The 13461-nt window shown below is 39.9% G+C and overlaps 1 protein-coding gene across 2 annotated transcripts in view; it reads left to right on the top strand.

Annotated features, from left to right (window-relative positions):
* UNC13C (unc-13 homolog C) overlaps positions 1-13461 on the top strand; it is a 476401-nt gene that overhangs the window by 413222 nt on the left and 49718 nt on the right. For both annotated transcript variants that reach the window (XM_043493368.1, XM_043493369.1), the window contains 3 exons: positions 2111-2260; positions 4471-4594; positions 7805-7861. In XM_043493368.1, the coding sequence (XP_043349303.1) occupies positions 2111-2260; positions 4471-4594; positions 7805-7861 (331 nt within the window). The remainder of the gene's footprint in view (positions 1-2110; positions 2261-4470; positions 4595-7804; positions 7862-13461) is intronic.

Here is a 13461-nt window from a genome sequence, read left to right as displayed (position 1 = left end):
CTTTTGATGTTCATATTGATCCCCATCTTCTCCAATTTAACTAATAATTCCCCATGTGGCACGGTATCAAATGCCTTACTGAAATCTAGGTAAATTAGATCCACTGCATTTCCTTTATCTAAAAAATCTGTTACTTTTTCAAAAAAAGGAGATTAGGTTGGTTTGGCACGATCTACCTTTTGTAAAACCAGGTTGTATTTTGTCCCATTTACCATTGACTTCAATGTCCTTAACTAATTTCTACCACTTTGTTAAGATAAGAATGAGTGGTCATAGGGGCCTATATTTTTCACTCTTCTGTAGAAAAGCCAGGAGAATTTGAACAAGTCATCCAACAGCCTTCATTCCCATTGCCAAAGTTGGTCAAAATTTCCCCAATTTGGCTTTGTGCATTTCTCATGTGCCTTCTTCTCCCTTAAATTTGTCAATAGTTTGTGCCTGTGACACTATCTAACCAAAAATCAGCACAAGGGCACCCAGATAGCTTCATAGCCTTACTTTGAAGAAAACCAAGTAAAACTTCTCTAGTAGGCTTTCTGCCACCTCTGAGTCTCTTCTCATTCTTTTAGAGGCCACCCACGTAGCCACGCTGAGGTAATAAGTGTGGCAGCAGTTTGCTCAGGATGGAGTTGTCCGTAGCGCCAAGCAGCGAACATTGCCTCAACTAATTGTGGTTGAACAAGATGCAGCAGTTTGGGTGCTAGAGTACACCCACTCCCTGCATAATCTGAATGAGAACAGAGGTGGCTTTGAGAGCAGCACTGGCACCCAGAAGAATTCTGAGGATGAACTGGGAAAGCATCTGTGCCATGCATTGGTTTTTGGGCTCCCCTTTATTCATTTCAAAATTGGTTTCTGAGTATATATCACTAGAAAAGCCTTCTGTCTTCTTGGCAATCAGATGTGTTCATGTGAGGTTTTGTGCTGGGTTTTTGTGGTGAAGCACAATAGCTGGGATTTTTCAGTCTGTTTTCACTTAGCTTGTTTGGTCTTTTACTACTGGTTTTTTTGTAGGTTCTTTAGCTACAGGCTTATCTATTCAACTTGTCTATGAATGGGTTTAGAATTGATTATCATATTTATTGCCCCGTGGTACTTGTGGTACTTTTACTTCTCGGATGCAGACTCTGAATACTCAGTTTTGCACTGCTTAAACGTACCAATTGAAGTCCTCACTATGGCCATACTGCCCCTGTGTCACTCCTAGATTTTCTGTATGCTGCTATATCGGAAGAGAATTGAACCTCTAGGAAAACAAGAAATGAGCTGAATCAGTAAACTCCCTTTGTGGGGAATTGAGAACAACTTCCACTCCCACACTTGTAAACAGAACTAATTTACACAGACCTATCTGTCCCCCATCTCCTCTAGTTTTTCAGCTGTGTGGAAGTCAGTTCTTCAGAATAGAAAATCTGTCCCCACTTTTGAATTTAAAATGCCAAATATTCCCATAAAATGCATCTGGCATAAAGGTTTATGAAGCAGTCTAAATATTTTTACTCTCTTTACAAAATAGTAAACAGAACTTTGCTGTGTTGGCAGGAGTCATGACAAGAAAAAGTCCAGTTTAGCCAACTAGGACAAATTGGTAGAAGTCTTGTTATTTTCTATCTTCAAGGAGGATACTGACACCAAATGAATATAAAATTTACCAAAAAGAGAGAATATTTGACAACACCCCCTTTAAAAATACATGTAAATAGAACTTGTGTCTAATCCCCTCATATCAAAACTAAAAGCAGGAATAACTGTGCTGGATAACACTGATGTCTATCTTAACAGCCAGTCATACCTCAGTTAAAGTCTCTGATTCTCTTAAAGTCTCTTATTGTGTAATTCTTATCAGAAAATGGTTACTAGGACTCCTGTAGGGATATGGACAATGTAAAAGGAAAGCAAATAGCAATGGTAAGTACATTGTTTGGCCTTATACGAACAATAACTCCTTAGAAATGGTTATTTTCAAATTCTAAAGCATACAGTGCCTTAAGCATGTGGGCTTCATATCTGCTCACAAATAATTTTGTGTTCATCGATGAAGTTGATAGATCAGAACGTAAATAGTCATCTTCTGTCATATAATTCCTCCACTCTCTTTTTTTCTCTTTAGTTTCCAGCTTATTATTGAGGAGTGTGTAAGACAGATGAGCTTTGAGCTAAATCAGATGAGAGGAAATGGAAACATATCAGCCAATAAGAACAATGCAGCTATCGATGCTGAGATTGTTCTGCGACCTCTCATGGATTTTCTGGACAAAATGTAAGTTTGGGGTAAAAAGAACTAATTTTAAATTGCTGGATGCCAAGGAATTTTATGTTAAAAATTACTAAAAATATTAGGTCCTGTTTGGCATATCATGGATAAGCTAAAAAGTTTATAGTTGGGGCAAAGTAAGCAATCTAAATCTTATGAAATCAGTTACTTATAATAAGCCATTTAAGGAGCTATTTTAAATCAGGACAGTTGACCAATATTAAGAATCTTAATCTATTGAAATCCCACTATTTCTTTGTTTACCAATGTTTACTCCCTATCTCCTTTCCAGGAATACATAGTCTAACTCAGGGATCGGCAACCTTTGGCACGCAGCCCATCAGGGTAATCCACTGGTGGGGCGCAAGACTTTTTATTTACATTGACTGTCCACAGGCACAGCCCCCTGCAACTCCCTGTGGCCACGGTTCACCATTCCTGGCTAATGGGAGCAATGGGAAGCGGCAGCCAGCACGTCCCTGTGGCCCACGCCGCTTCCCACAGCTCCCATTGGCCTGGAACGGTGAATCGCAGCCACTGGGAGCTGCAGGGGGTCATGCCTGCAGATGGTCGACACAAACAAAATGTCTCATGGCCCGCCAGCAGATTACCCTGATGGGCCGTGTGCCAAACGTTGCCGACCCCTGGTCTAACCATTTGGTGATTAACAGGAGAATCTGTTTGTCCTAAATTACAACAGCATTTCCATGATTCAACAAAATTATTACAAGATTTTTTAACTCTAATCCCTTGGTAGTGTTTTAGTTCACTTTCTCTCACTAATCCATGTTGAAGTATTGGCGAGGTTTTTCCTGTGTTGGTTTCCTCTTGAGTCTTCTCTGTTCTTTTTCATCGTAGTAGTAGCTTGCTTGTACCGATGGGCAGGATGTGTTGTGGAGGGCATGCTGTTTGAGCAAGATAGCTAGGTGAGGGAGGTGGAATGGGGGGGGCTCACTTCAGAGTTTTTTAATACCCTTCCCTTTCCTGTTTGCAGGGAATTATATGAAAACACACCTCTTTCAGACTTGCATAGATTCAACGTTGGTTGCTCCCATTCTTTCATTGGCTCCATGCCCTGGGGGGTTGGCGTAGGTGACACCTTCGCTCCTGAACATAACAATTTTTGGAGAGATGATTCTTCTTGTCTTCCTGAATTGGTTGAAGGAGTTGTTTGATCATGCCAATTTAATTAATTCCCATTATTGGAAATATTCTACACTGAAATGGCTTTTTGCATTAGTAATTAGTTTAGCAAGGTCCTTAGAATTCAGGTTGGTATATAAAACATTTTACCATTTACATAGCAATGATATTAGGAATTATATTAGGAGCTTTGTGGTTAACTAACATTGTTGAAAGTCTGCATTTCACAAAGGTGTTTGTCATTTCAACATTTAAGAAAAGTTTAAAACATTTCCAACTGCACACATTTTTCTCTAAAATTTTAAGGACACTAGAGGAGGTTTTTCTTTGAAAAAACGGGGTATAGCCTACTTTACCACCTAGATCTATTGCTCTGAAATACAACCCCCTACATTCCTTTGCACAATCAGGTCTTTTCCTAAGACATGAATCTTTTACATGGTTTGTTTTCTTGATGTGAGGATTTGTACCAAACTGGCATTTTATATAATGGAAGGTGTCCTGGTTTAGATAAGACACTTTTGCTGAACGGGCATGTCGATCTTTAATATGTGCTCATGGTTAATGCCTGGCTTTGAGGGTAATAATTTTGAAATATTGCTCAATGGATGGAAAGGTTTTCTGGTGTTCAAGCAGTTTCAACTGCCCAGATGCAATATAGGACAACAAAGGAGCTTTTTCTTTTTAAGCAGAAACTAGTTTCACAAAACCCCTTTAAGTTTTAGTTTGTTAACTATACCAATCATTTGAGCATAACTTTACAGTTCAAACGTTATGTTTCATTTTCAATAAATACGGTGCTGTTGGATACATTAAGCAGAAGCATGGTAAAAGGGTTGCTAGACATTTACATGGAATGTTTGTTCCTAATCTAAAAGGCAAGATTTGAAATGTTCAAAAATCCATATGAAGAATGCTGTGAAATAACACTGATCTCTAAAAGGCATTATTGGTGTAGTGGTTCAGAGAAACTCTAACACAAGGTAGCCGTTAATCTGAATTTATGTTAATTCAGAGCCTTTGATGTTTTAATGCTAGATTTGGAGACCAGTCTGTGTTTTACTTTATTCCAGTTTAAGTCTCTCTGCAAAATTCTGTGAGAAGACAGTTCTGAAACGGGTTTTGAAAGAGCTGTGGAAATCAGTCCTGAACAAAATAGAAAAACAAATCGTGCTTCCACCATTGACAGACCAAACCGTAAGTGTCCAAGCCATGATTCACACACATTAAAAACGTTTGCAATAATCACCTTGCTTAATCAGACACCTGGTAGCAGTTTTTTAAAACTTCCTTCCAGAAAATTGCCCCCAAAGAGGAACTTGGTCACTACATGCAGCTTGCTGGGCAACTTTTCAGCAGAAAAGCTGGAGCAGATCTTTAGTAGCTGGTTTGCAAGTCCTCACTATTGGGCATACTGCCTGCCCATCCTAGATTGGGGCATTCTTGCAGTGCATTTCATCAGGGCAGGGTGCAATGTAAAAGGCAGGATCACTTTCATAGAGCATGTTTTAAAATGTTATTTGTGATGACTTTATTGCCTATGGTGAAAATTAACAGCCAGATGAAGGCTCGCCCTTTATAGGTGTGCAAGGACAAGAGAGAACACAAGCAGCCAGCCACAGCGGGCATTCAATCACTGTACTATTTCAGCACAGACGCTAGCCTTTCCAGGAGGCTAAGAGGTGGGGATGCTGCGTGAGAGCAGGTCTTGTATGCCCTTCCCCAAAAGCCTCGTGCTATATGATGCCTCATCACACCCCAAAATGCAGCCACTTCTCAGCCAATGACTCAAAGCCACAGTCTGGCTCTAGATTTGTTAACCAGACATAGAGAGGTCCTCTTTGACGGCAGGGGAGGGGTTGCATTACCAGGATGACAGGAAGCGGGGAACATGGTACAACTGGAGGAGGTTGTTTTGCTACCCAAGGCAGTAGTGAGGGTAGCCTGATATGATCCTCAAATGGGGAATGCCATCTAGGGATACTGTACTTACAATACTGGTGTAGGGGGGTCTGTCAAATTCTGGGTATACCTTTATGAGAAAGCAGTAAAACAATGACCTCAGTCTTATGAGATTTTTTTGGGGGGGAGAAGAGGTAGTGTAATACAGAAATATTATTTTTGTTTGGTGGGGGGGGTGTATGCGTAGGGGGTTAATCTTGCATTTAATGAGACTGCTGTCTTTTGTTACAAGTTGATCATTATATTGTTACAGTATGTCCAGAGACGATGTTATGGTATATATTGTTTTGTTATTAAAACAGCTAACAACACTGCCAGGGAGCCAAAAGTAAGAACTGAAGCAATTGCAATCACAGAGCTGCAGATGACATTTATAATATTTATTGGGTTTCAAATGTAAATTATATCTATTAGAACACTATGCAGCAGGAACAAGCTCAAATCCTAATGCAAAATTCTCTTGAATAAATTTAACCTTTTCTCTTGCACAGCTAGCAAATATAACAAAGTCCAAATCTCTCCCTGATGACATAATTAATCATCACTTTCCAATAGCAACAATTAAAATTTTGTAAAGTATTGTGACATACTATAGACAAATAAAAGAAGGGGTTTGTACGTATGCAGTGAAAGTATTATTAAACAAGACTGCAGTTAAATAATACTGGACCGTAGAGCAGTCCACATTGTGGGTCTGTCCCAGAGCCACTGACCCCCCCCCCCATTACCTCAGAAAATCCTTGACCATATCTAATCACAAACTGTATGAAGCCAACAAAAGCCTTGTCAATTTCATAGCTGCTTATTGTAACCCCTTAGTCAGCTGGGAAACTGACAAAAGTCATGTCACATTGCTATTTGGTTAAGCTCTGGCGAAAGTTTAGAGTGAAAAGACCTGCCCAGTTCAGGCAGAAGCCAGGAAGGGAGGAGGTGGGGTAGAACCTGAGGACCCTCTTCCTCCTCATCTCCCACCCAATTGTCATGAGGCTTTTGGATGGCAGTTAGGGTCCAGTGAGCGTGCACCTTCTCCTTTCCAGGAGCCAGATGAGTGTGGGGGCGTCACATTTATCATCTACTAGCCAGAGGCAAAAATGGACAGGGACAGACCTGGATAGAAGTCCAATTTCAGTGTTCTTCTAAACAGCAGGGTTGGATTGTGCTGGGCCCCAGAACCTTACTGGTTTGAAATAATTCTCGCACACACCTTTAACATTGCCTCCTGACTAGCAGCTGTCTAGTATATTTTTCAAGCCTTGTTTAGCAGGGGCATAATAGAAGCCAAGAGATAAAATAGAACATATATGATCTGTAGTGGTCAAGGGAGGTAAAAATTAGTTACCAAAGAACGCTGGACCAGTTTTGAAATATGATCATAGCACAACAGGTGTGTACAGTGCCTCACCATCTGTTAACTTCCAAAATGTAACTTCCATAAAGTGATACACAGTATGATGGATAAGGTGCATAGCCACAGGCTGGTTTCATTTTTCGCGAATCTTATTTGTAATTAACCACATTCAATCAACAATCGGATGCTTCAAGGAAGTTCCTTCCAGTTACATAGATGTGAATACCACTTCCCTTGCCAGAGGGTACAAGCACAGACACGCTGAAACAGAACTTGTTTTACAATATGCAGAATTTTTCTCTTACCATTCTGGCTGCCAATAAGCAGTGAGAATTTAAGCTAAGTTTATAGATTTGAAAGTAAAATTTCATTCGTGGGGATACACAGAAACACAAAGACCAGTTTTGAAAATTGAGATCTTCTGGAAAGATTGATGAAAAACTGTTCAATTGTCCCATTTAAGTTGAGCTGATTTCTGTCAGTTGGCTTTAATAGAAGCCAGTCATCTAGAACCACTCCTTGTTAAGATGCCAAAAACCACTGGTAATTACAGATCTTGGGGTAATTGTGCTGCAACAAATGTTTACAGTGCATTATAGAAGGATTCAAAGCAGATGGTTGTTTAACATAAAGGGGTAGCATAAACCTTCTGCATCTTGCAAGGATTTGATTATTACAAAATATTGTTTTGTCTACATATATGCCATTCAAATATATTTCAACACAATGATTCTGGTTCAATATAGAGATGCTTGGACTTTATCCAGCCCTCTTTACGCAAGTGAATATTTCATAGAAGTCAATCGGAGTTGTGTTTCTCAGGTTCTGCAGGATTGGGCCCACTTTCCTCCACACTGTACTGTATATTTCCAAATATTTTGCTTTGTCAACTGCATCAAAATATGACTTAATTGGAATTGAAGGTTTTATTAAACTTTTGATCTGCAGAATACTGAAGATAACCAACGCAATAAAGGCCTTTTCTTAAAAAAATGGGCAGCCATTTAACAATAGTAATGATGTTGAGATAAAAAGCAAAAGCTCTGTAGTGATGTTGAAAATTCTGTATCTTCAGTTTCAATTTTGTTTGTTTATAGGGGCCCCAGATGATATTTAGTGCCGCTAAAGATCTTGGACAATTGTCGAAGCTGAAGGTAACGAAGGTTAAATAAATCTATATATGTCCTACAGTAAGGAAAGAGCGGATAAATAGTTTGCTTACCCTCTTCTCCTCACTCGTGCTTACTGTCATAACTGGCCTATTGAAATCAATGGGACAGCTTGTGTGAGTAACTGCTTGGCAAAATGAGTAATGGTTTCACAGTCTGTTTCTGCATATGCACTGATCACTAGTTGCTGTCAGGAAAATATTCCTCCGATCTCCATATTGCACAAGAGACCAGGTGTAATATGGGTATTTTAAACCTTCTCCTGAAGCATTTCACATTGGCCTCTGTCAGTGCAGCATTGGCCTGAAGTTACAGGGCTACATGGATCTATTCCAGCATGGCAATTCTTACTGTATGTTCCTGTGTATCATACCACAGATCTTCACTGTAACTGTCTATTATTAACATTAAATTATCCTACTCCATGGTTTGCTGCAGAATTAGTCTTTAATAGAAATTGTGGACCATTACATTAGAACATCTGGCTTCCTCCTGGGACCAGCTTCAGGGAAAATAAAAATAGTACATGACCACTTGTAAATTTGTCCTGCTCATTGTCTACAAAGAATATAATGGTATGCTCTGTGCTTACTCTCTTCTACATTAAAATTCTAGAGCACTCTGTTTCCATCGGCAGTAATTGGTGTTGTGTCTTCATGGTTCATTTCTAGTATTGACAAGCAGCTCTGGCTATTGGGAAAAGGATTGGGTTTCAAACATTGGCCGGGAATATAAAAAAATAATTAATTTGTAAACAATCAGCACAGTTTTGACATCACCATATAAACCCTCCTGAAATGTGCACAAAAACGTGTATGTGTTACCACATACATAATATTGTACTCACATATAACAGCCTACGTAGAAAATAGTGTCACAGGAGTGAACCATAGAATATCAGGGTTGGAAGGGACCTCAGGAGGTCATCTAGTCCAACCCCCTGCTCAAAGCAGGACCAATCCCCAACTAAATCATCCCAGCCAGGGCTTTGTCAAACTTGACCTTAAATACTTTAAAGGAAGGAGATTCCACCACCTCCCTCAGTAACACATTCTAGTGCTTCACCATCCTCCTAGTGAAAAAGTTTTTCCTAATATCCAACCTAAACCTCCCCCACTGCAACTTGAGACCATTACTCATTGTTCTGTCATCTGCTACCACTGAGAACAGTCTAGATCCATCCTCTCTGGAACCCCCTTTCAGGTAGTTGAAAGCAGCTATCAAATCCCCCCTCATTCTTCTCTTCTGCAGACTAAACAATCCCAGTTTCCTCAGCCTCTCCTCATAAGTCATGTGTTCCAGTCCCCTAATCATTTTTGTTGCCCTCCGCTGTACATTTTCCAATTTTTCCACATCCTTCTTTTAGTGTGGGGCCCAAAACTGAACACAGTACTCCAGATGAGACCTCACCAATGTCAAATAGAGGGGAACGATCATGTCCCTCGATCTGCTGGCAATGACCCTACTTATACATCCCAAAATGCCATTGGCCTTCTTGGCAACTGTTGACTCATATCCAGTTTCTCCTCCACTGTATCCCCTTTTCTGCAGAACTGCTGCCTAGCCATTCGGTCCCTAGTCTGTAGCGGTGCATGTGATTCTTCCATCCTAAGTGCAGGACTCTGTACTTGTCTTTGTTGAACCTCATCAGATATCTTTTGGCCCAATCCTCTAATTTGTCTAGGTCCCTCTGTATCCTATCCCTACCCTCCAACGTATCTACCTCTCCTCCCAGTAGAGTGTCATATGCAAACTTGCTGAGGGTGCAATCCACGCCATCCTCCAGATCATTAATGAAGATATTGAACAAAACTGGCCCAAGGACCGACTCTTGGGGCACTTCACTTGATACCGGCTGCCAACTAGACATGGAGCCATTGATCACTACCCATTGAGCCTGACAATCTAGCCAGCTTTCTATCCACCTTATAGTCCATTCATCCAGCCCATACTTCTTTAACTTGCTGGCAAGAATGCTATGGGAGACCATGTCAAAAGCTTTGCTAAAGTCAAGGAACAACATGTCCATTGCTTTCCCCTCATCCACAGAGCCAGTTATCTCATCATAGAAGGCAATTAGATTAGACAGGCTTGCCCTTGGTGAAGCCATGCTGACTGTTCCTGATCACTTTCCTTTCCTCTAAGTGCTTCAGAATTGATTCCTTGAGGACCTGCTCCATGATTTCTTCAGGAACTGAGGTGAGGCTGACTGGCGTATAGTTCCCCGGATCCTTCTCCTTCCCTTTTTTAAAGATTTTAAAGGTACTACATTATCCTTTTTCCAGTTGTCCAGGACTGCCACAAGTTTTCAAAGATAATGGCCAATGGCTCTGCAATCACATCCGCCAACTCCTTTAGCATGCTCGGATGCAGCGCATACGGCCCCAAGGACTTGCGCTCGTCCAGCTTTTCTAAATAGTCCCGAACCCTATAGTTTTAGTCTCACTTGTATTTATAGTACCCTCTGCACAATATATAATGTACCCAACGTTCTTTGCTATTACTCCTGCTCAGGTACAAACAGAATAAAAATTGCCCTGTAGTAGTTATTAAACAGAGGCTGTCACAGCAGCTGCGATGCTTCATCCTAACATAAATATGCAAAGCAAAACAAATTGACTTTTTTTTTAAAACACAAGATCAAATTGTGACTCTGCTCCCTGCAAGGATGCTCAGGGGGCAAGGGACACAAGAAACCGCTTTCCCACCTTTTGTGCTTCTGTGAATATGACTTGGGAGTTCAGTCACTACTCCCTCACAGTGATCCCATGGATACAAGGTGTTTGATACCAGCATCATGGCCCATATACACCTCTATGCTGGCCACTAAATCTGGCCAACTCAAAGAATATAAATATGGCCATACTGGGTCAAACCAATGGCCCATCTAGCCCAGTATCCTCCAACAGTGGCTGGTACCAGATGCTTCAGAGGGAATGAACAGAACAGGGTAATTATAGACTGATTCATGTCCTGTTCTCCAGTCCCAGCTTCTGGCAGTCAGAAGTTTAGGGACACCCACATCTTAGGATTGAATCCCTGACCATCTTGGCTAATAGCTATTCTCTATGAATGTATCTAATTATATTTTCGAACCCAGCTATAGTTTTGACCTTCATAATATCCCCAAGTTCCACAGGTTGACTGGGTGTTGTGTGAAAAAGCACTTTCTTTGTTTTAAACCTGCTGCCTAATAATTTCTTTGTGTTTTCTGTGAAGGGCTAAATCACACTTCCATATTCACTTTCTCCAACCTATTCATGATTTTATAGATCTCTCTCATAGCCCCCCTTAGTTGTCTCTTTTTTTTAAGCTGAACGGTCCCAGTCTTTTTAATTACTCCTTCATATGGAAGCTGTTCCATACCCCTCATCATTTTTGTTGCTCTTCTCTGTACTTTTTTCAATTCTAAGGCATCTTTTTTTGAGAAGGGAGTTACCAGAGTTCCACACAGTATTCAAGATGTGGGCAAACCATCCATGGATTTATATAGTGGTACTATGATATTTTCTGTCAGCTTTTTTTGACTGCCGCTGCATACTGAGCAGCTGTTTTCAGAGAATTTTCCACAATGATTCCAAGATCTCTTTCTTGAGTGATAACACCTCGTTTAGACCCCATGATTTCCTATATATAGTTGGGATTATGTTTGCCAACGTGCATCACTTTGCATTTATCACCATTGAATTTCATCTGCCATTTTGTTGCCCAGTGACCCCGTTTTTTGAGATCCCTTTGTAACTCTTCGCAGCCAGATTTGGACTTAACTATCTTGATTAATTTTGTATCAGCTGCAAACTTTGCCACCTCACTGTTTCCCCATTTTCCAGATCATTTAGGAATATGTTGAACAGCACTGGTCCCAGTACAGACCGTTGCGGGAGCAAGCTGTATCTGCCTCACTGGTGTGTGCTGCCTGGCTGCAGCATTGTCCTTCCTCACCTCCATGGTACTTGTTGAGGGACAAAGGGACTGAGTGACTCATGAGTAGAGCTGGTTGAAACTCTGAATTTCCTTTTTTGTGGGAAAATTTTGACAATTGTTTTTGTTCTGAATGAAAATGAAAACAAATATTTTCAAAATTTCGTGAAAAATGGAAATTCTGAAAAATGGAAGTTTTGGAAAATTCTCATTTTGAAATTTTTTAATTTTATTTCATAGGGTTTTTCAATTTTTATATGTTTAATGCTTATGTTATTTCATGATCTGTCTGCAGGAGCAGTGCATAATAGTTGATGTTCTATTTTTACTGTATTTTAAAAATGACTAAGGGCAGCTGCTTCTTTAGTACTGATTGAAACATCTTTTTTAGATCAAAGTGTCTCCTGTTGTGTGGCAAAGAAACAGATTGACACTGTGATTTTAAAAATAAAATTAGCCTTTTTCAACTATATTGTTATATTATCGCATGTCAGTAAAAGTAGTGCGTATTATGATTATTGACATGTCATAAACAATATCATTTAAAAATGAAAAAAGATCAAATTCAAAATTAAATTGAGAATCTAAAACTAAATTTTAAAATTTTCAGGTCTAAATTTCAAAATTTTCAGAAACAGATTTTTTTCTCATGGGAATTTTGTTAACATAGTTTTATTAAATATTTCAGTTTTCACAATAATGGCATTTTTCATGAAAAAAAATCAACCAGCTCTAGCAGTGAACACTTTCAAAGGGATTTGTGTTTCTAAGTCATTTTGACAAGTTGGGAAAATCCCAGTCAAAAGACATAACCTAGCCCTTATTGTACTGCCACAGATTCCACCCAAATCAGTGTGTTACATTAGCAAATTACCTACAATACCTAAAAACTTCTAGGCTCTTCATTTTTTACATTTGTTTTATTGATGTTCTCCGCTCTGTACCAACTTGCCTTAGCATGGTGGTATTCTTGGGCACAGAAACATTCTCTTTATCAGAGAAGTTAAAGCAGAGATAAAAGAACAGAAATGTAGCACTGAACCCATTCTTTGTATTCTCAATATGCAGGTAAATCTTCCTCTTCCAAAGGAATTCCAATGATTGATTCTTTACACATTCATAGAATCATAGAATCATAGAATATCAGGGTTGGAAGGGACCCCAGAAGGTCATCTAGTCCAACCCCCTGCTCAAAGCAGGACCAAGTCCCAGTTAAATCATCCCAGCTAGGGCTTTGTCAAGCCTGACCTTAAAAACCTCTAAGGAAGGAGATTCTACCACCTCCCTAGGTAACGCATTCCAGTGTTTCACCACCCTCTTAGTGAAAAAGTTTTTCCTAATATCCAATCTAAACCTCCCCCATTGCAACTTGAGACCATTACTCCTCGTTCTGTCATCTGCTACCATTGAGAACAGTCTAGAGCCATCCTCTTTGAAACCCCCTTTCAGGTAGTACCAGTTCAGCTACCTCCAGGAATATTACATGTAAAATGACAATGAGCCCTTACAGCCATGCGACCTGTAGTACAAATAAAACATCTTTCTATGTGGGATAAAGCAAAAGGGCAGACTTTTGCCAATGGTTTCCAAAAGGTTGATTGTTTTCCCTCTCTACACCAGTTTTGAACAGCTTAAGAAAGAAGCAGTTTTCTGTTTCTCAACTG

This window comes from Dermochelys coriacea, chromosome 10 (genome assembly GCF_009764565.3).
Source record: "Dermochelys coriacea isolate rDerCor1 chromosome 10, rDerCor1.pri.v4, whole genome shotgun sequence".
NCBI lineage: Eukaryota > Metazoa > Chordata > Testudines > Dermochelyidae > Dermochelys > Dermochelys coriacea.
The sequence above is the reverse complement of the archived record's forward strand: the minus strand, read 5'-3'. Positions and strand labels throughout refer to the sequence as shown.